At 35.0% G+C, this 22,398-nt stretch overlaps 1 protein-coding gene across 9 annotated transcripts in view; it reads left to right on the top strand.

Moving 5' to 3' along the window:
• carmil3 (capping protein regulator and myosin 1 linker 3) overlaps positions 1-22,398 on the top strand; it is a 174,169-nt gene that overhangs the window by 111,265 nt on the left and 40,506 nt on the right. For all 9 annotated transcript variants that reach the window (XM_073911468.1, XM_073911473.1, XM_073911489.1 and 6 more), the window contains 6 exon segments: positions 6,210-6,291; positions 6,427-6,523; positions 15,919-15,973; positions 16,314-16,486; positions 18,949-19,017; positions 19,489-19,582. In XM_073911468.1, coding sequence (XP_073767569.1) covers positions 6,210-6,291; positions 6,427-6,523; positions 15,919-15,973; positions 16,314-16,486; positions 18,949-19,017; positions 19,489-19,582 — 570 coding nt within the window.

Below are 22,398 nucleotides of genomic sequence, written 5' to 3' on the forward strand. Positions count from 1 at the left end.
CACGCTGTGACTTTTATTCCAACATATTCAACTTTTATAATTACTGTCAAGTAATAGAATAATATGTATAGCACAATTCCCACATGCTGTTAGTTTCGCATACATGAATTTGTTTAAGCTTGACATTTAGAATACCTATTATTTGTATCGAGTGGCACTAGAGTTTCTGCTTGTTTTATAGTATTTTTCATTCCCTTTTCTGTTCTCAATACTGTTAAAGACGTTTTAGCAGAGTAAGGCAACTGTAAAAGGCTTTAATATGTTAGTTTATTTAGAGCCACTGGTAACCTGTTTTACATGATTTCTTTGTGAAATGGGCAAAAACCTAACTTGACTGAGGCTAGTGAGCTGAAGGTAAATAAAGCTCCCATAGGCAATTTCCTAATTTACTAAATAATATTTAAACATAACTAGAAAACATTGCTTTATTTTAACTTATACAGCTTGTTTTACATTTTATAATGAACTTATTACAGTAAAAACAAAAACATTCTCATTTGTAACAGAATCTAGTTACATGAGTTTTTGCCTTGATCAAATATTTCTTCTGCATAGTCTTCTATTCATCAAGAGACAGTATTTACATGTTTAGAAATCATATTCATTTACAACATTTAATAAAAACATGCTTTTTTGTAGCTCGGCAATAAAACAAATCAGTTAAAAAGGTTCTCTTTCAAAGTCAATCGCCTCTCCATCATTATCACTCTTCAGATGAGATGGTGAGCCAAATCAAAGGTTACAATGGGCCAACTTTGGCCCACAGGCCCTACTTTGGGCTTCTCTGCTCTAGACATTCTGTTGACTATATAAGTAACTTTGCAACTACATGTCGAGTGCAAGTCATATAAATAATGTTAGTATAACATCTTATAACACTTTATTTCAATTGTCTTCCAACATACATTCCACTGTCAGTAAGTAACATTGTAATTTGTATTTTTATTTTGTATTATTTTATTTGGGACATTCTACCAGAAACGTACACTATATGTCCTTAAAATAAAAACATAAATACAGTGAATAAAAAGTATTTCATGCCAAAAGAATTCTAAAATGGACTGATATTTGATTTCTGTGGGTTGTACTGTACAGGAATATGTCATTCATTAGTTTCTTACATTTTTTTTTTCTTTTAACACTACAAATTTACAAACTCTGTCATTGTCCTTGTCCTCAGCCCAATTGTACCTACAGCTTTGTTGTGCTGGAAAAAACTTCAGAAATAGCCATTTTCAGTTGTTATCAATCACTTTAATCAATTAAAAAAATGAAATTATAAATAAACTCCACAAATAAATACTATTTTACAATTGTCCCATAAGAGTCCTGTTACATTTGCACTAAATTTAACATACAATGCTTGCAATTCACATTTAAGGCTAAAAGGTAATGACACCAATTGACGGAGGAGAAGCTGACATTGATCAAGGATGCGTTCTATCATTGAGTTGTATAATTTAGGCTTGTTTTATATTATTTTTTGAGGAGGACAAGCTTCACATTTTTATAAGTGTAATTGTATCTTTTTTAATAGAATGTCTCAATTTTTTTTTAGTAAATGTGTAAGTAATTTAATTGTTTGCTCTAATCCCAACCCTAACAGTCGACTAAAACTGTACTAATACTTTAATGAGTATTAGGTGAAATGGTGCAAAGGTTGCAACTTAGTAAAGATAATTGTTAAAGAGCACCATAAAAATAAAGGGTAACCTTATGAGAAAAAAAATAACATCTTAAATAACTTTAAAATATTACAAAGCTGTAGATATGTCCAATTTACACCATAAAATAGATGAGTCAGTCTAGGTGTACTGAGTTTTTGTTGAAAATGCTGTGGATGTTTTAAAATATATTTACGCAGAATGTACAGTACTTCACAGTGCATGTTCCTTCTCAGAAATTGACCTTCAAAAAAAGAAGCCTTGAGGAATATCCTAGAGTAAAAAACAGTGACAACTTGCTCAGATCTTGAAGTGTTTAAATGTATTCCAAGAGCGATTTGAAATTCTGGTCAATATAAAAATGCATTCCGTGTACATTATTTATTTGTCTATTGTAAAGTTCTGGCAGAAATAATACTTTTGCTTAACTCTCTAGTTACGATGTGAAATCCCAAGTATAGACCCAATAATCAGATGTGCTCGATCCACTTTAGACATTCTCTTTGCCATATAATTAACTTTACAACTACATCTAATCAACAGTCATTAGTATATTGGTATTATGTCTATTAACTCTTTATTTGGGAACACATTCAAGGAAGGTTAAATTAGTCAATGATAAAAGAACTCCTACAAAGAACAACATAGTTATTACAGTATTTTTTCATGTTCGATAATGTTAGTTAATGAAAATACAGTCATTCATTATTAGTCATTGTTAACCACATTCCCATTAACTATTATTATTAACGTTGGATTTTAATAATGCAATAAACGTTGATCAAAATGAACTATAAACAATGAAAGCCGTGCAAGTATTGTTCAATCTTAATTGATGTTAATAAATGTTATGTAACTTTATTTTTAAGTGTGACTATTTATTTTAATTAAGAAATTTTGTAGCTTAGTACAACCTGTTCTACAAAACCTAGCCTACAGTAGTCTATAATGCTGTACAAATACTTAAATGAGAGTATTGCAGGTAGACATGGAACGATAACCAGTTTTAAGGTTTACTGCAGTTTTTAAGTTTTGAAACCGTTAAATTTTCTTTTATACTGTTCCTAATGTATTTGTATTTTTATGTGTTTTTACAACTATTACATTGAATTTGTCCATACAGAAATAAAAAAAAAACAGCTTCCACATCATAAGCTACTGGTAAGTCCATGATTCAGGAAATATGTGAGAAATAAATCGATTATGAACTAACATCCAAGCATGCTATAGATCTGAACATTGCAGTGACTTACTTTATATTCAAAGAAAAGAGAGATATCCAAAGATGCCTTTTCAAGTTGTAAAGAAATCAGTGTTTTTGAAACTAATGAAGACAGCAGAAGTCCATGACTTATTTTAACTATTTAGCCTGACATGTGTATTGTTTGAAAAAAAATACATTTTAAAATAAAATATACCATGTTCAATGGGGAAAAAGTTTTTGTTTTTTACACAGACATTTAAAATGTATATATTTTAGAACAGCAGTTGTAATATTGTGAAACCGTGATATTTTTATCCAAGGATGTCATACTCTCAGAATCTTGTACTGACCCATGCCTAATTGCAGGTAACATGTTGCAACATACAGTTGAAGTCAAAATTATTAGCCCCCCTGTTTATTTTTTCCCCGTTTTCTGTTTAACAGAGAGCAGATTTTTTTTAAACACATTTCTAAACATAATAGTTTTAATAACTCATTTCTAATAACTGATTTATTTTATCTTTGCCATGATGACAGTACATAATATTTGACTAGATATTTTCCTAGACACTTCTATACAGCTTAAAGTGACATTTAAAGGATTAACTAGGTTAATTAGGTTAACTAGGCAGGTTAGGGTATTTAGGCAAGTTATTGTATAATGATGGTTTGTTCTGTAGACTATCAAAAAAAAAAAAATATATATATATATATATATATATATATATATATATATATATATATATATATATATATATATATATATATATATATATATATATATATATATATATATATATGCCTAAAGGGGTTATTAATTTTCTCCTTAAAATGGTGTTTAAAAAATTTAAAACTGCTTTTATTCTAGCTGAAATAAAACAAATAAGACTTTCCCCATAAGAAAAAACATTATCAGACACGTTGTGAAAATTTTCTTGCTCTGTTAAACATCATTTGGGAAATGTTTAAAAAAGAGAAAACAATTCAAAGGGTGGTTAATAATTCTGACTTTAACTTTAACTTTAGTTAACTGTAAAGTAAACTAAAGTGTAACCTTTTGAGGTTTTAGTATTAACATACTAAAAACCTCTACTAAAATGTAGGGAATTAGCTCTAAGTGAATTGTAGATTAATTTAAACAGGGTTTCAAAAGAATTGACTCTTTAAATCAGAACAAACGAATTGTCCAGAGATCTTTTGAATGGACAGTTGACTTCAATTACGGCTATCGCTATCAAAAATAACAACCCATTTTATGTTTAAGCAGGGTAACAAGATCGAAGTTTAAGACATTAGATTCATACATATGCACAGGCACTTTTCTTTATACAAAATAAATATTTATTGACTGATTAACAGAAACTAACACCTAACACAAACACACATTCATACAGTTGTAGAGAAGAGTAAAGGAAGAAAATTAGGAGTTTAAGAGTGTGTAATGATGGAAAAACCTGATTTTGTAAGACCAATTTCATTTAGTTTACACCATTTCAGCGGTAGTCTGGAAGTGTTACTTCCTATTCTTTTTGTGATGTGAAGAACTCTTTGTTTAGCACATAGTTTACTGTTAGTCAGTTCTTTGTCCTTGCGAGGCTTGGAGTGGGATGGAGTTGGTCGTTGTTTTAAGTTTTGAAGTGGCAAAAGGGCTAGTCATGTTGATTACTGGTTTTGTTGTCAACTAAACTTAACTAGACTCTTGACATAAAGGAAAGAAAGGTATCGGAGATGGGAATGTCTGAGCTGTGCGATTAACCCATTTTGACTGGGTCCCCACCTACTATCTGGAGTCCTCTGGGGTTCTCCTGGATTCTAGTTCTGGGTTTACACTGATATGGGTTCTAGTCTGAGCGGTGGCCTTAGGCACAAGCTTTTATAAAGGTGGTTTTGTACCGGTAGCCTAGTTGACCAATGAGAAGTTAACTCCCCCAAGGCACGTTTTATAGTCTTTGTTCCATAACGTAGTAATTTGCATAGGCAAATCGTTTAGTACACCAAATTAGCTTTGCAGGGACATCAAACATAAACCATCTATGATCTTGTTTAGCTCTGGTAGTACTTAACATTTATTGCAGGAGTATTTAAACCATAATATTAATAAATGAGCAAGAGACTTTTTGCAAAACACCTGATTACACATAAAGAAAATAAAAGTTTACATTAAAAGCATCAGTCCTAAGCAAGGAGCTTATAGAAGTTCTCTGTGTGTCCATGTGTCCATTACACACTGACTATCCCGTCGTTTTCTGGGTAGCTTGGTGGTGTATTATTTGTTTAATAAAAGCAAACAATTATGTGTCTGATCAGCCATATTCGTTAAAAATATATATGTGAAACTGGATTTGTCCAGTATGCGCTTTCCAATATGTAAAAAGTGAAAGTGGAAGTGGAAACAGCAAACTCATTTTACCCACAAAGAAATAACTGAAGCAAATTCTCAAACATCAAAAATCAAAAAGACATAAGCAAGAGGTAATGCATTGACAATTAGCTTGGCATTGACAGTGGTCAACATGTGACTGAAACAATTGCATCTTTTTACTTCAGTCAATTGCTTGTCACTTTCCTTGCTTGGTTTTGATTTTTGATGTTTGAGAGTGCGGCTTTTCAATTATTTATTTTTGGTAACACTTTAGTTTAGGTCACATTATTAACTAATTGGCACTTATTACCTGCCAATTATTGAGATATTATTAACTGTTCATAGGTAGTTATAAAAGATAATCTTATTATGAATCCCTAAGCCTACCAAATACCTAAACCCAACGGCTACCTTACTAACTATTAATAAACAGCTAATTAATAGATTATTGAGCTAGCAGTGTTAGTTAATGGTTTATTAATACCATGAATTGTGACCTAAACTAAAGTGTGACCAGTTTTTGGTTGACGCAGATGAGTTTTGAAGGCACTGTAAGTCTTTGGTTGTTTTTTTATCCATTATAAATGTACAACACTTTGTTACTTAAAAAAATAAATAACAAAAACCTTGACTAATATCATGTAGTAAGAAAAATACAACTTGCTCTTGTCTTGAAATATCAAAATCAGCCTCAAACAGTGACATGATTTTCTGTTATATCAAAAAATGAATTACATAAATTTATTTGCCAGACGTGACTGTTTATTAAGGTGTACTTTATCAATATGTGAGTTGAGTCTTGGGAATCAAACCTATGACCTTGGTGTTGGCAGGAGCATGCTCTTTCAGATGAGCTATTGGAAAATATATGAGTGCGTGCTTGTATAAATTATACATGTTATAGGTTTGAGTGTTGGCTCTTTCTATCCACCCTCTCTGCGCATCTCTTTTTCATTCTCTCCGTTTGTCTGCCTCTCAGCTCAGGTCTGCTGGAGCAGGGATAATACAGGACCTTTTCCCCAGAGTCTCCTGCATCAGCACACTGGACATCTCAGACAACGGTGAGACATCTAACTGCATAAATGAAAGGAGGCTTTTGTCTGCTCTCCACCGACCTTCAGCCCGTCTCTTTCCCCTCTGTTGCATTTGCTTTATTCCCCGTTGACTCTGCCTGTACATCTCTGTGTTGGTTTCAGGGCTGGATGGGGATCTGCTGTGTGTCATTCCTGCCTTCTCCAGACACCCGTCCCTAAAACACCTGCTCCTGGGCAAGAACTTTAACATCAAGGGCAGGTACTTGTTCCCAGACTGAAAAGATACACATCAGAAGATAGAGATATATGCATACTTATTTGTTTGGCAGATGCATGCCTTCAGGATAACTTACAAATAGGCATTTATACTGCCTGAAGGAGCTTCCAGATAAGCGCATTGCTCAAAGGTTCAGTATGCTGTGGCAGGCTGTCGATGTGTAAAAACCTACAGAATATAGATATGAATAAAACTTTAATGATTGGCTCATGTAAATGCTGCTGAAGTGCAAGAGGAATAACTAATTTTAAATTACACTTAAGTTTTAATTTTCTGACACAAGTTAATAAAAATGGGATAAAAGAAACATTTTAAAGTGTAATTTGGCATCCCCCCACCTCCACTAGACTGAAAAAAACAACACAGGCTCATTGGAAACATGTGCTTCAGCCTACATTTTTGGGGCAAATGCAAAAACATACTTCAAAATATGTTTGATTGCAGTATGACTTCAACAACTTTTGCTCCTTTTCACACTAATTATATTAACAGGAACATATTATTGACCAATAAAGGACTATTTTTTTGTGCACAAAAGCAAGTAAATACCGTACAATTTAACAGTGTTCATGTTTTGTTATCAAATATTTTAGCCTCACCTATATATCTCTGTATGGACAACTTTTACAGCATGGTCAGTTTGCTCAGTAGCTCACATTGTACAGTGTTGTACTTGTGATGCAAAGCAATCCAGTGAAATTCCAGTAAAGCACAGTTTCACAAAAGAAATAAATGTAATGCAAAATCAAGGTAAAACTAAGTGGTTGCAGTGTAGTCTTCTTTTACATTTGCTTTTGAAAACACTATTGGTTGGGTTTAGGGAAAGGTTAAGATCAGTAGTATGCTCGGTGATCTGTATGGTAAGCCACCTGCATTTCTGTACAAGAAAATAAATGTATTTTCACCTTTTTTAAAGCACTTTTACAATCTACAATGTATCTAAAAGGTATAACAAAATGTACCCTAAGTATTTTAGATTAGCAAAAATGTAGACAGAGCCCTCTAGTGGATTTGTCACTTGAAACGTGCAACAAAATGTAGCTCATTTTCCATTTTGCAAACAATGTAGGCTGATGCATGTATTTTGAATAAGCCAGGGTTGGAAAAAACACTTAATGAAAAGGCCAAAATGAAAGGTACGTGAACAAAAAACTCCCCTTAATAGTTAATTGGTACAAAAATCAGCACTGTGAATTAGATTATTAATAACATTACATGTAAAAATGTACACTCACCAGCCTCTTTGTTTGGTACACCTTACTAATACTAGGTTGGATCCACTTTTGCCTTCAGAACTGCCTTCATCCTTTGTTGCATAGATTTAACAAGGCACTAGAAATATTCCTTAGAAATTTAGTTCCATATTGGCATGATAGCATCACGGAGTTGCCGCAGGCACGATGGATCCATACTTTCATGTTGTTGAGAACAAATTCTGACCCTACCATTCGAATGTTGCAGCAAAAATCAAGACTCATCACACCAGGCAACGTTTTTCCAATCTTCTGTTGTCCAATTTTGGTGAGCCTGTGCGAATTGTAGCCTCAGTTTCCTGTTCTTAGCTGACAGGTTTGGTCTTTTGTTGCTGTAGCCCCTCCGCCTCAAGGTTGAATGTGTGCATTCAGATATGCTCTTTTTTATACCTTGGTTGTATTGAGTTATTATTTGAGTTTCAGTTGCCTTTCTATCAGCTTAAACCGGTATGGCCATTTTCTGACTTCTGGGATCAACAAGGCATTTTCACCCACAGAACTGCCACCCACAGGATATTTTCTCTTTTTGGGACCATTCTCTGTAAACTCTAGAGATGGTTGTGTGTAAAAATCCCAGTAGATCAGCAGTTTCTGAAATACTCAGACCAGCCCATCTGGAACCAACAACTAGGCCATGTTCAAAGTCACTTAAATCACCTTTCTTCCCCATTCTGATGCTCGAACAGCAACTAAATGCATTGAGTTGCTGCCATGTGATTGGCTGATTGGAAATGTGCGTTAAAAAGCAGTTGGACAGGTGTACTTAATAAAGTGGCTGGTGAGTGTAAATAGAGGAGACCAATGCTTCCCGTCTAAGGGGGCATGCAGTACGCTATCTAGGTAACTACAAGGTATTGGTATATTTACCATGTTTTGTAGGATTCAAGTCTCTTTTTTTAATGATCTGAATCTGAATGGTGTGACTTATATTGTAAAGTAATTTTTATAATTAATGTTAAGTAAACCAAATATATGCATTCCACAATCACACACACACGCTAATTTAACTTGAAATGAAATTGACATTACGAAAAAATATTGTTTATACTGAATGTATAATTTGTCTATTTATTCTTGTTTCTAGGCCGAGAGGGAGGGAAACTTAGAGATATATGTATACATTGGTAGAAGTATGCGTACAAAGTAACATACAAACAGGCAGTTTTACTGACTGAAGCAGCATAAAGCAGTGCTTTACTCAAAGGTTCAGTATAGCTGAAGCTCTATAGCATCCGTGGGATTCTGTCTATTACCAAAAAAAAACTAAAAATGTGTTTACCGCTGTGTACCTACAATGAAAGCCTGGCAGGCAAGTGGGAAATGTGAAACTCATATTTTTGTCAAATGAATCCTACAGTAAGAAATGTTATTTGAGCTTTCTAAATGGTCTAAATTGTCATTTTGAAAAGGGACAAGAGTTTTCTCAGTGGGTGGAAATAGATTTTTAACTGTATAAACCTTTCAAGGCAGTCCTGCAATGAACTCAGAGGTTATTAATCGAGGGCTTGTGTTGCTGTTGAGCACCATCAGTCAGCATAATTACAACATCATTTTAGATAGATCATATTTAATAGACAAATTCCAGGTGAAGAACGACACGCTCCATAATCTTGAGTAGAAATCTGAGAAATGCAGCTAATAAATCAAGAAAAAAAAGAGTCCACAGCCGCCCACTACCATGAAACATTGCATAGCCTGTATGATGAGTATACACTTTCAAGGTTTTTGTGCATATACGTATATTGTTTTATTTTATATACAGTACATATAATTGTTAAGGTATACAGTTAATGCTTTAATGTATACATTATATCTTTGGGGTGTCACCCACTTCCCTCTTCCTTGTTCATTTGTTTTAGTTTTTTTACTTTCCTAGTATTATCTATTTATTATAAAACATTAAAACAAGGAAAAAGACAATTAAATGATGTGAGTTTTTCCAATTTGTTTTGTGAAAAGTGTACTGAACTGACATAATTGAGCAAGTTTATATTTTTTCTGCATAACAATAATTTAAAGCCAACTTTCACCTTTATAGACTGTTTCAATATGGCGAAATCATTGTTCCATGAACAGTATCTGCTTGTCGTCAAAGTATTTTAGAGCTATAACAGGATGTGAGTCCGTCATAATTATTGTAAACACAGCTGTCATTAAAAGATCAATATGTAGAGCTTTCTGGATTCTTAGAAGCTATGGAATTTAAAAATCTAAAACAGGATTTACATTAAGACCACTCTTATTGTTTACACCACTCAAAATGGTCTATAGAAGCTCCTCATAGAAGCATTTTCTGATATATAATAATATAATAGGGTTGACACTGTGGCTCAGTGGTTAGCACTGCCGCCCCACAGCAGGAAGGTCGCTGGTTCGAGTCCCAGCTGGGTCAGTTGGAATTTCTAGGTGGAGTTTGCATATTCTCCACATGTTCTTGTGGGCTTCCTCCGAGTGTTCTGGTTTACCCACAGTCCAAAGACATGTGCTGTAGGTAAATTGAATAAACTAATTTGGCTGTAGTGTATGTGTGTGCCTGCATGTGAGAGTGTATGGGTGTTTCCCAGTTCTGGGTTGTAGCTTGAAGGGCATCCACTGCGTAAAACATTTGCTGCATAAGTTGGCAGTTCATTCCGCTATGGCGACCCCTGATGAATAAAGGTACTAAACCAAAGAAAAATGAATAATGATGTAATGATGTTTCACATAATTACCATAGGCATAACACAGAATATCATCAGCAAATACTGAAATTGCTTTTCTGCAGAGCAATTATATGTGCAATCAGATATGAGTGTCACTGCCACTTAATGTTGGATCTGGCAAATAGGCTGTCATGGATTGAAATATGGATTTTAAAATATTAGAATAGTTTGATGACAGAGAATTTTTTTATTTAATTTTTTATTTTTGTGATAAAATGACTGATTTTGTGGGGGTAATTACCAGAATTTTGTGATTAAAACACACACACACACACACACACACACACACATGTAACCGTGTTATTTGTAGATTACACACTTTTCATCAACATTATCTTATTTGCTTGTTTGCAGCATAATTTGCCAGCCCAGGCTCATCAAAATTACATGCCTCAGCCTATATTTCTGAAAAATATGTTACATTGGGTACATTTTGTTGCACGTTTCTACTAGAGGTTCATGGTCTACATTTTTGCAAATTTGAATTATATTACCTAGAGCAGTGGTTCCCAAACTTTTCAGCCCTCAACCCCCAAAATAACAATGCCAGTGACTCATGACCTCCAATATTCTTTGAGGTGGTTATAACCTTGCACACATACCAAAAGGCCCAATTCTATTCATTGTTTAATTTTGAAGAACACCACTTAAAGACCTCCATGTTCAGTTGTGACCTGTGTTTATTTTTAGTGTATGTGAGTACCGTAAAGGCGTGAGAAAATTTAACCTGATGCCATGAAATCAATGTGCTGCATCTGACGCTATTACTGTGTCTTTAACGTAATCACCCTAGGGGTTGCAAAAATATAGTTCAATATAATGAATTAGATTTTTGGAAATTGCCAAGAGATACCCCCCAACCCACCACCCCCCCACCCCCCACCCCCCCCCCCACCCCCCCCCCATTATCTAGCAACCCTTCTCCATGTCAACCACTCAGCGCTACTTTGGGAACCACTGCCCTAGAGTACTTGTAAACGTCCACGAGAAGGCAGGGCTTGTTGTACAGATCACCTAGTTAACTACTGACCTAAAACAATAAAAAGGGGTTAAATTCAAATTAAATATCGCCAGTCTGCCCACACTAATTTTAAATTGTATGTTTACTTTACAAATATTGTCAAAAATATGAAAAAAAAAGGTAATATTTCTCAGAACATAGGGGGCACCATAGTGTGGTCATCAGTGTAAACTGAATGTCACCTGGAGGTCATGTTTGGAACTGCTGCCAATCAAAATTGTACTGAAAGCTAAATTTTGAGATATCAACTTTAAATTTGGAATTTATTTTGTTTAGATATTTAGCTTTGATTTTCCGTGAATTTTCAAAGAGTTTTGCAAAATACACAGTTTATGTATGAAATTAATGTATACACTCTTCTTTTAATCAAAATGAAGGCACACAACGTTTTATTTAACTTTTTTTCAACATTCAACAGATCGCTTTAAACAACTCATTCACCGTGTTCAGTTTTAATTTTCGAACACCTGATCACTCTGCCTGCCTCCCTGTCAGGCTGCAATTGTAAATGCATTGCTGCAAGTGTCGTGTGTTTGTTTTCACAGACTGAGGGATTAATCGAAATGATGTTTTGTGATTATCAACAGCATGACATACAGTAGATGTTGATAGAGCTTACGCACAGTCCACAGATTAACAGATACAACAGATATGCACTCTGAGACAGGCAGATGAGGTAAGCAGATTAGAAAAGGTTGTGAAACCATCTGCAATCACACACCGAATGTAGTAGAAGGCTCTCAGGGAGGCAGAGGAGGTTTAGGGGGAGGCGTGTGAAGTGTCATTAATCTTGGAGTTGATTGAGTTTATAGATGTGTGTGTATATAGGCCAAAGTATATTTACATTTTCTACCATACTGTAGTAATTTTAAGCCACAGTCGAACACACATAGCCTTTCAAAATGTACTTTATTTCTTGTTGTCTACTAACACAGACCCTCAATGCCTACTAAAAAGTGTCATCCTTGTCCATTTTATTTTGTTTTTTTGTCTCTTAAAAATCCTTACGAATGTACTACACTTATTAAAAATTGTTTTGGATATAATTTGGTCCACAAAAATGCTTCTACACTAGCATCTGCTAGGTTTGTCGTCTTCAGTCAGTGTTTTTTTTTTTTTTTCTTATTTTTAACTGTGAAAATGGTTCCGTTTTGACACCAATTAAAAGTATAGTTCACCAAAAAGATAAAAATACTGTCATCATTTACTCATCCTCCACTTGTTCCGAAACTGTCTAAGTTTCATTCTTTTGATGAACACAAAACAAGATATACTTGTTGGAAAAAAAAAAACACCCATTGACTCCAGTAGATTCTTCTTGTTGTTGTTTTTCTAATTTTGTCAGTAGCTATGTTTCCATCCAAAAATGCGAATGAACTTTATGCACAAAACTGTATTATTGCATAAAAGAAGTGCGAATAAAGTCAAAGTGAACAAAATTGTCACTTCCTGATTAACTGGCGCAAAATATCAACAATAAAAACTAAATTTGCAGCAGTAGGAAAAGCTGCATCAATATTTTCTTCATCTAATAATTGACTGCGCCTCAGAAGGCAATACTGAAACGCAGTGAACGCAGGGTGGCGTTTGAAGGTGTCAGACACGGAGCAGAGATGTTCTTGATTCTGGAGGTCTATAATAATATAATAACACTAATACTTAAACGGTAAGGCGTTTTAGAATGACCAAAACAACATTTCAGATGTTATATAATGTACTCAGCCCGCTTTATCCATTCACACACATTTTTACCATCACATGATCTCTTATAACAAAATCACATGACTTTTTTTAATGCGCATGCTGGAGTTTGTGCGGTAAAAGTGTTTCCATCGTAGTTTGTGCGCATCTTTTCGTATAGAATAAAAAGTTTATCCTACTCAGTTTTGCGCAGAAGTTTTTTATGCGCATTTTCAAAATTTATTTGCGTCTCAGCGTTTCTATCAAACTTTTTTTATGCGCATATCCAAAATGCGCATAAAAACAGGTGGATGGAAACATAGCTTATGGTTGCCTTTTCTTGAAAATCTTCAGAATATGTTGTTGTGAGTTGAAGAGCATAGAAAGAAATTTGTACACTGTAAAAAAAAAATTGACAAAAAGTAAAGACAACAAATATGTTTATGTTGCTTTAACTTATTTTGAGAAGTTAATCAGGTTTCAACATTTTTTTAAGTTATACAAGTTTAACTTAATGTGTTTAGTCAGTTTGAATAATGATCGTTGAAATAACTAGAGAAGTTCATTTGATTTAACCAAGCGGCAACCTTCCGCTCTTGGTTGTGAAGCAAATACGGAAGTAACTGAAACTGCAATTTATCGAAATTCTGCTGGTTCTGGCTCCATAATAGAACAGGTTTCTATTTACCCCACTGTTAAAACGGCTTTACAGCAGAAAAAAAAAGATATTTAGCCATCTCTATAAATGTATTTGCATTTGTATTTTTCTTTAGAACTGTAATGCACTCCAGAATCTGACAGATTGATTAGCTGTAGAACAGTCACCTGAAACACTGTCATTCAGTGTTATGCCTGGATTTCATAAATAGCCCTACATTAACTAACACAGAATATATTTGAAGTGTTTGGAAGTAATTTGCTAATGTTTAGTGGCTCAATGTATTACAGCAGTGTTTTTAAAAGTCTAAACACTTTATTCAATTCAATTCAATTTAATTCAGCTTTATTTGTATAGCGCTTTTACAATGTAGATTGTGTCAAAGCAGCTTCACATATTGGTCATAGCAACTGGAACAGTGTTGTTCAGTTTTCAGTGTTTAAGTTCAGTACAGTTCAGTTTAGCTCAGTTCAGTGTGATGTAATCAATACTGATAGTTCAAATACTGAAGAGCAAATTCATCGATGCGTAGCTCTACCAATCCTGAACCATGCGAGCCAGTCGCGACAGCGGAGAGGGAACAAAAACTTCACCTGATGGGAGTGAAGAAAAAAAACCTTGAGAGAACCAGACTCAGTTCGGCACGACCATTTTAATTTCTCCGCTGGCCAAAAGTCTTGTGCAGAGCTTCAGTCACCGCGGTGGAGGCTGGAAGATGGCCTCAGCGAAGACTCGTCTGTCCCTGGAGCGTCGCTGGAATCAGACTCATGTTCTCCACTCCCCACGACCATCAGCGCAGCAGCAGCTCAGGATATGGCCTAGTCCCGGATATGGAAACCTTGGGATCATCTCGTCGCTGGTCTTGGATCCAATTAGTGACTCCACATAATCTGAGGACCTCGGGATGAGTATCCCCAGGTTAAAATAGAGAATAAAGAGAATAATTAGCGTAGCTGCTGTTCATAGTGTATATAAGCAAGATGCAGAAGCCTGTGTGGAACCTGCTAGGTGATGCATTGAGTGTATGCTTTACTAAACAGATAGGTCTTTAATCTAGTTTTGAACTGGGAGAGTGTGTCTGAGCCTCGGACGTTATCAGGGAGGCTATTCCAGAGTGTAGGAGCCATGAAAGAGAAGGCTCGACCTCCTTTACTTGATTTTGCTATTCTAGGTACTACCAGAAGCCCTGAGTTTTGAGATCTTATAGAGCGAGTTGGATTATAGCGAGACAGAAGGTTGGTTAGATAAACAGGAGCTAGATTATTTAGAGCTTTATAGGTGAGAAGTAATATTTTAAATTCAATACGAAACTTAACAGGCACCCAGTGTAAGGAGGATAAAATTGGGGTTTTATTGATATAGTGTACAACCAAGCACATGTGGTCAGAACACAAACGAGTTGCAGGGAATGAAGTATTAAGCGTTTCTCCAAAATAAAAAAAACCTGTCTAAGCAAAATGCTAGCAGGCATCTGTAGCTCCGCCCCTGCTCCTTTTTTGGTATCCCCTGGTCGTTGCGATGACGTGTACAAAATTAGCGTAAATTGAACACGCTTACTTGTAGCTTCTTTTGCGTTCTTCAGAAACCAATGGGTAATGTCACCGATACTACGTCGATATTTTTTACAGTCTATGGAAAGTTTTAACTAAAAGTTTTAAGGCAGCAATAATTCTTTTACAATGTAAATGTCCGCTTGAGTATGAAAAAAATTGAGAACATTTTAATATTTTGGTGAACTGACACTTTAGGTAGTGCATAAATAATTCAAAACGCATGTGCAAGATGTACACCTCCAACCTTGAACCTACAAAAACAAACCAAAACAATTCCATCCTAACAGCAAAGAACACAAAATTTATTAACAAATAAAGTTATGTGTATTAAAAGGAAATTGCACAGGGAAAAAGAATTGAACACACATTAGCAGGATGATGAAGATGAAAACAGGATGGACATTTTCAGCAGGAAATCTATTTTTAGTCACCTGCAGAAAAAAAGGTGGATGCAGATTAAAAACTGAGTAATACTTTAGACTCAAACCCTGTTATTTTTTCTGTTTGCAGGGTTTTAGATGAAGTCCTGCAGAAACTGGTGCATCTTGTCCAGGAGGAAGAGTGTGTAAGTGTTTCACAGGCACACACACATGGACATAACGCTTCCTATTTCCTGTACTCACATTACACCCTTTCTGTGTTCAAACACACACTCGCATAGAGTACAAAGGCTTTCAACAGTCTGCTGTGTGTATTACAGCACTAGTGATTCATCCATCCTTCCTTCACTCTCTCTCTCTCTCTCTCCTTCTTTCTTTCTAATCTCTCTCCTTCAGGGCACGTAGTCCTCTCACTGCAGATATCGCCTTGCTTGATCAATTATTAAGCACTGTTTTTACAGATCACAGACATTGCAAACTCACTCTTACACACATACACACACACACTCTCTGGTTTTCTGGCAGGCCCTGCAGAGTTTGTCTCTGGCCGACTCCAGGCTGCGTTCGAGGGGCACGGTGCTGGTAAACGCTCTAGGCAGCAATGCCTGTCTGAAAAAGGTGGATCTGAGTGGGAACGGACTTGATGACACAGGAGCGAGGATGCTCAGTAAAGCCCTTCAGATCAACACTACTCTCAGGTACTGTTGCGAAGGAAGAACAGGGCAACAGCAGTACATATTGTACAGAGATTGTTTGGGATACTGGTACTGTAGGTCCATGCAGCATCCCAGCTGTGCTAAAAGAAACATCAAAGTGCTGACAAAACACTTGTTGACCTGTGAAGCCGACCATTCCACAATGTCAAGGAGTTTTCTAGTCATGTTATTTTCCTTGAAAAGCTTTGCAATTTTCTGCTAAATTCAATTTAGTGTAATTTACGACACTGGAAATATGCAGCCACCCTATTTTTTTTAATGAAAGCTTTAGGTAATTTACTAATGGATCAGTTAAAAAAAATATTGTAATAAACATGTCTATTGACTTTTCAGTCATAAATATGATTTTATAAATTGGTGTTTTTATAACCTTTCGGTCTATCAAACAATATGAACTGATTTGTTTATTTATTTATTTGTTGAAACAGTTTGTTTTATAATTTTTTTTCTTAAAAGTTATTTGAATTAGTCATGTTTCTTTAAAAAGAAACATTTATTTATTTATTGCATTTACATATATTTATTTAAAGAGCCCCTATTATGGGTTTTTAATGACCTTCCATACAGTGTACAACACAGCAAGTGAATGAAAACATCCAGCTGATTTTTAAAACCTTCAGTGCTTCCCACAAGTTTGAAATATACTTGCTGTGGTAGCCAGATTGAAACGCACCTTTTAATCACGGCACATGGGTATCTATATACGACAATTATTAATATTTTTAATTTATTAAACACTTTCGTTTCAATGGGTGGAAGATTTATTTTTTAAAGACTGTTGAAAAAAAATCCAGTATTGGATTTACTTTTATTCTATCCAGGAGCCATGTGCACCCACTGACAGGTAAAATCAGCTGCTGACATTTTGTACAGTATTGCGAAAGCATGTTAGATATGTATAAAATTTGTAATATATCATCACATTAAAAAATATATATACAGTAAACAGGAAATCAGTGATAAAGGAATGAAAACATCTATGGAACAAAAGTGTCTAAAAAGTATAATAATTATAAGATTAAAAAGTGTTGATTATTTAAATAAGGCAAATGAGTTAATTAACCATTTCTAACAGTGTACATATATTTTGTAGAAAGTTTAGATGTAATTTTGTCCTCTCTGAGTAAATAGAAAAGTCTATCTGAGATGTTTAGATCAAAGAATTAATTATATGTTTCTCTCACTCCTGCGGCTGTGCACGCGCTGTCAGCCGTGAAGCCAAGTGAAAGTAAATCACGCTTAAAATAAAAATGACGACGGAGTAGAAAGCGATACTAAAAGCCAAATCCTGGATTTTTAAGGAGATTAAGATACCCCAGATGGACGTCTCAAATAGGGCGAGAGGAGATTTTCCATTAGTTAATTGATTGCGGATGGTTTCCTGTTCGCGGATACAAAAAAAGTGTAAAAGGATGATACTAATAAAAAAATAAAAATGTCACTAAATATACTTGGGCGGCTGTTAATATACCGGGACGGTCCGCCTATGTGAAGTCTATGTGTCAGAAGCACTGACCTTGTTTAAAAATCTTTTTTTTTCTAGTTGACTTATTTAAAGACAACTTATTTTTAGTTGAGTCATTTAAATGATTCCTCAATTTTGCCAATTTGTATTGGTGTCGACATGAAACAAAACCAAATATGTGCTGGATCCGGTAAAACTTGAACACGCCTTTCCCCTGTGCCACTGTTTGGATTAATACTGAATGTGTGTCATTGCTTGTACTTAAGGTTAAGAATACATCAATATGTTTGTGTTTACTGCATTGCTTTAATGCACTCCTACATTGGGCTCACATTATATACTCTGCGCTTTGACTACTTGAACAATGCTAATAGGCCATGGTGGGCGTTTTTCTCAGTCTCGCGCTTAACTCAACCAATCAACTCTACCAATCAGTGCAGATTAGCATCACGCTAAGGAGGGGTTTGGGAACAAATTAATCGCTGAACAAATCATAAGGGAGTTGTTGGGATAATCATGTAAAAATAAATGCATATTATAAGACAATGAAAGTGTTTTTACCTTGCATGCATTCATTCATATCAGCCTGTTGACTAAAATATGACCTTTTTAATGCATAATAGGGGCTCTTTAATAATAATGAGATAATATAATTAATTATGAATTTCTGTGATTGTTGTATGTCTTCAGTTGTTTATTGATTTATTATTTTTACATCATTCATTCACGCAATGTCCAAATGTCAACATTTGATTTATAGGATAAAACTGAACTGAATTCAGAATTTCAAAGCAGAAACTAGATAATGATTATCCTCATTCTTTCTCATGTTTGCCATATTAAAATTAGAATCCAACAATTTTGTTTTCATTTAAACATGTGCAGAAAAGCATGCAGGTTTCATTTGCGAGTACTTATTTACAATACCTAGTTGATAATAGCTGAATAAGTCATGATTGTCATGTTGTTGTTTTTGCAGAAGTGTGACATGGGATCGAAATAACACAAGTGCTACGGGTTTCCAAGATGTGGCTCGAGCCCTGGAACAGTATGACACACACACTCACATTCATTTCATACACACATACACACTCCTCATTGCCTCATCCGTATGAGCACTGACTCACTCAACCCTCTGCAAACTTACTAACAGCATGCTGCTACTGGATAAAATAGGATCTTCAGTCCATGCCTACGCGAATCTGTTTTTGATTGCATAGTCTTTCATCACCTCTCCGACCTGCCTGTGATGCTCAATTAAAGTATTGTTCTAGAAACACCTCTTTCTTCCCTGGAGATTTACACCTCTATTATTTAATGTAGAAAGTTTTTATTTTGCATTGAGAGGCCTGTAATGAGTTCTTAGTACAGACTGCTTTGGAAACTGTTGAAAGAAACACAGTGCTCTCTTAAAAAAAAATAACGCAAAGGCTTCTTTCTTGAGACACAAATAAACTGTTTTCTATTATTCATTGCAATGTTTTGGGAAAACTTTAATGTTTCTTGATTCTCTCCTCAGTAACTTCACCCTGCAGTACATGCCTATCCCGCTCAGTGATGTCACACAGGCGTACCGCAGCTCCCCCGACAGGACAGAACAGGCACTGACCAAGGTGAGAATATTGCTTTTGAAAAAGGGGGCTAGGAGGATTTATTCAATATTTAGGCAGAGGTGGGTAGAGTATCCAAAATCTTTACTCAAGTAAAAGTACAACTACTTGCGGAAATCTTTAAAAGTAAAATAAAAGTAAAAATAAAAGTAACAATTTTAAAAGTTACTCGAAAAGGAGAAAAAAAGTACCTGATAAAAAAAAATGACTCAATACTTACTAGTTACTTTTCATTTTATATACAAATATATATATATATACACACACACACACACACACACACACACACACACACACACACACACACACACACACACATTTTCATAGTATTTACTATATTTTTTCTGAAGATCTTACTTGTTTTATATCAGCTAAAATAAAAACAGTTCTTAACTTTTTTAAAACTATTTTAAGGTCAAAAGTATTAGTCCCCTTTAGCAATATTTCTTTTTATTGTCTAAGAACAAACCATCATTAATTAACATAACTTGTCAAATTAACCTGGTTAAGCCTTTAAATGCCACTTCAGAAATCGTCACCTTAAAATAATATATGCATTATAAATTATTTTGAGATTTTTAGCTTCAAAGTTTTTGCATTCCATAAAGCAAACAGTATATGTGTAACATTTGTTTTTTAAATAAAAAGTCTTAAAATGTAAACAACTTATGAAAAAACATCCCATAATGTAGGTTGTCATTTAATAAGAATATGTCAATAACTCAATTTCTAAGGTGAAGAAATATCTAGTATCTTGAAAAATATTATAAATAAAAAATAAAATATTAAAATAATGTTAAAATAAAAAATATTATGTACTGTCATCATGTCAAAGATAAAATAAATCAGTTATTAGAAATGAGAAATTAAAACTATAAAAATGTGTTGATAATATATTTCTGTTAAAGCAATTGTATGTTAAAAATAATGTCTAAATTTTATATTTTAATGGTTAAATGACTAATATGCGCAGGGCTAATCAGTAATTCCATTAAACAGCAGTTTCTTTAGTTATCCCAGAGTTACTATTAATAAGGTCTAAAAATATGGATAATTTCGCCTCTTACAACTAAGTGTTTTTTTCAGGTCAGAGCTGGAGTTCATGTATATGTTGCGATGTCAGTTCATTGCGTGCATCGAATTATGAAACTATTCCTGTTAGTATCTTGGAGTGAAAACATAGACTGAACTTGAGGCCGGGTGACCTGGTCCAATAAACTCACTGCACAGTGTGACTGTCCTTCTCTGAGCCGCAGATGGCGAGCAGGACCACAGTATAAACTCGCATTTCTTCCTAGACTTCAGCCATTATTCCAAGAGGCGCGCGCTCTAACAGAAAGTGGGAGAGGCGTCTCTATTGCAACCTCTCAAGACACAAACTCTCCAATGCGGCGCCTCGTGATATTTGCAAACAAAATATATGGATCATATTTATTATCACTTGGCTGTAGTGGAGGAACACTGCCCAATGTAGCGAAGTAAGAGTAATGATTTTTCTCTAATAATTTACTTGAGTAGGAGTAAAAGTACACATATTTAAAGGTACTCAAAGTACTCGTTACCCAATAATTTTATTCAAGTAAATGTAACGAAGTAAATGTAACTCGTTACCCACCTCTGCATTTAGGGCACATGTCCATCGAAGCATATTGTTATTTGATAATTCCAGCAGCATGATGAGGCATCGAGCATCCATTTTAGTGTAAATGCAGCATTCTTTACAATTCACAGACAGGAATTTTTCAGAAGAGCACTGCTGTTTTTCAGCTCTGCAAAAAATGCTTCAGTGGACACATGACCTTACTCATTTAGTGTCCAGCTTTTACATGTTTCACACCTGTCAGAGCACTGAGGTCGTCTAATCAGGTGTTTTTAGAGGACAAGGTTGTAAAATAAGAGACCGAGCTTATGGAACAGCTTGCTCACTCATAGAAGAAATAAGTCCGTTGTAATTAATCTGACTCCTTTAAAATTGTTATCATCATTGATAAAGAGAAGAATCTTAACACCTTAAAGCAGGCAAAGTTGTTTATTAAGTTATTTGTTTAAATATATAGACAGTAGAATTAAACAAACAACATAAAGAAATGATGATGAAGTGGCGCAGTAGGTAGTGGTGTCACCTCACAGCAAGAAGGTCACTGGTTCGAGCCTCGGCTGGCTCACTTGGCGTTTCTGTGTGGAGTTTGCATGTTCTCCCCGCGTCTGCCAGGGTTTCCTTCAAGTGCTCCGGTTTCCCCCACAGTCCAAAGATAGTGGTACTGGGGAATTAGGTAGGCTAAATTGTCCGTAGTGTATGAGTGTGTATGGATGTTTCCTAGAGATGGGATGCAGCTAAAAGGGTATCCGATGTGTAAAACATGTGCGCGAGAAGCAGCGTAAAAGCTATTCTCCCAAATCAACAGTTACCTTTCCTTATTATACCCTGCGCAAAGCATTGTCAAACATGAGTGAAAAACAACCCCTAAAACCACCTAAACATCAAAGAAAGGTTGAGGAGATAAACTGGGGGGGAAGTACATTAATATACTCTCCTCAGGCCATGACTCAACAATAGTATATAGATTGTATATTGAAATACATTAAAGTCTCATTTTGATTTCACCACTAGAACGCTTGAGTCAAACTGTCAAATGACACCAAACATGACAGAGGCCCAATCCCAGTTCTAAGCCCTTCCTCTTATGCTGAGTTCAGACTGCATGATTTTAGCCCCGATTTCGACTCACGACAGGTTTTGAAAAATCGACGACAGATACCTGAAATCACAAGCAAATCAATTCAGTTCAATTCAGCTTTATTTGTATAGCACTTTTACA

The sequence above is a fragment of the Danio rerio genome, chromosome 2 (genome assembly GCF_049306965.1).
Source record: "Danio rerio strain Tuebingen ecotype United States chromosome 2, GRCz12tu, whole genome shotgun sequence".
NCBI lineage: Eukaryota > Metazoa > Chordata > Actinopteri > Cypriniformes > Danionidae > Danio > Danio rerio.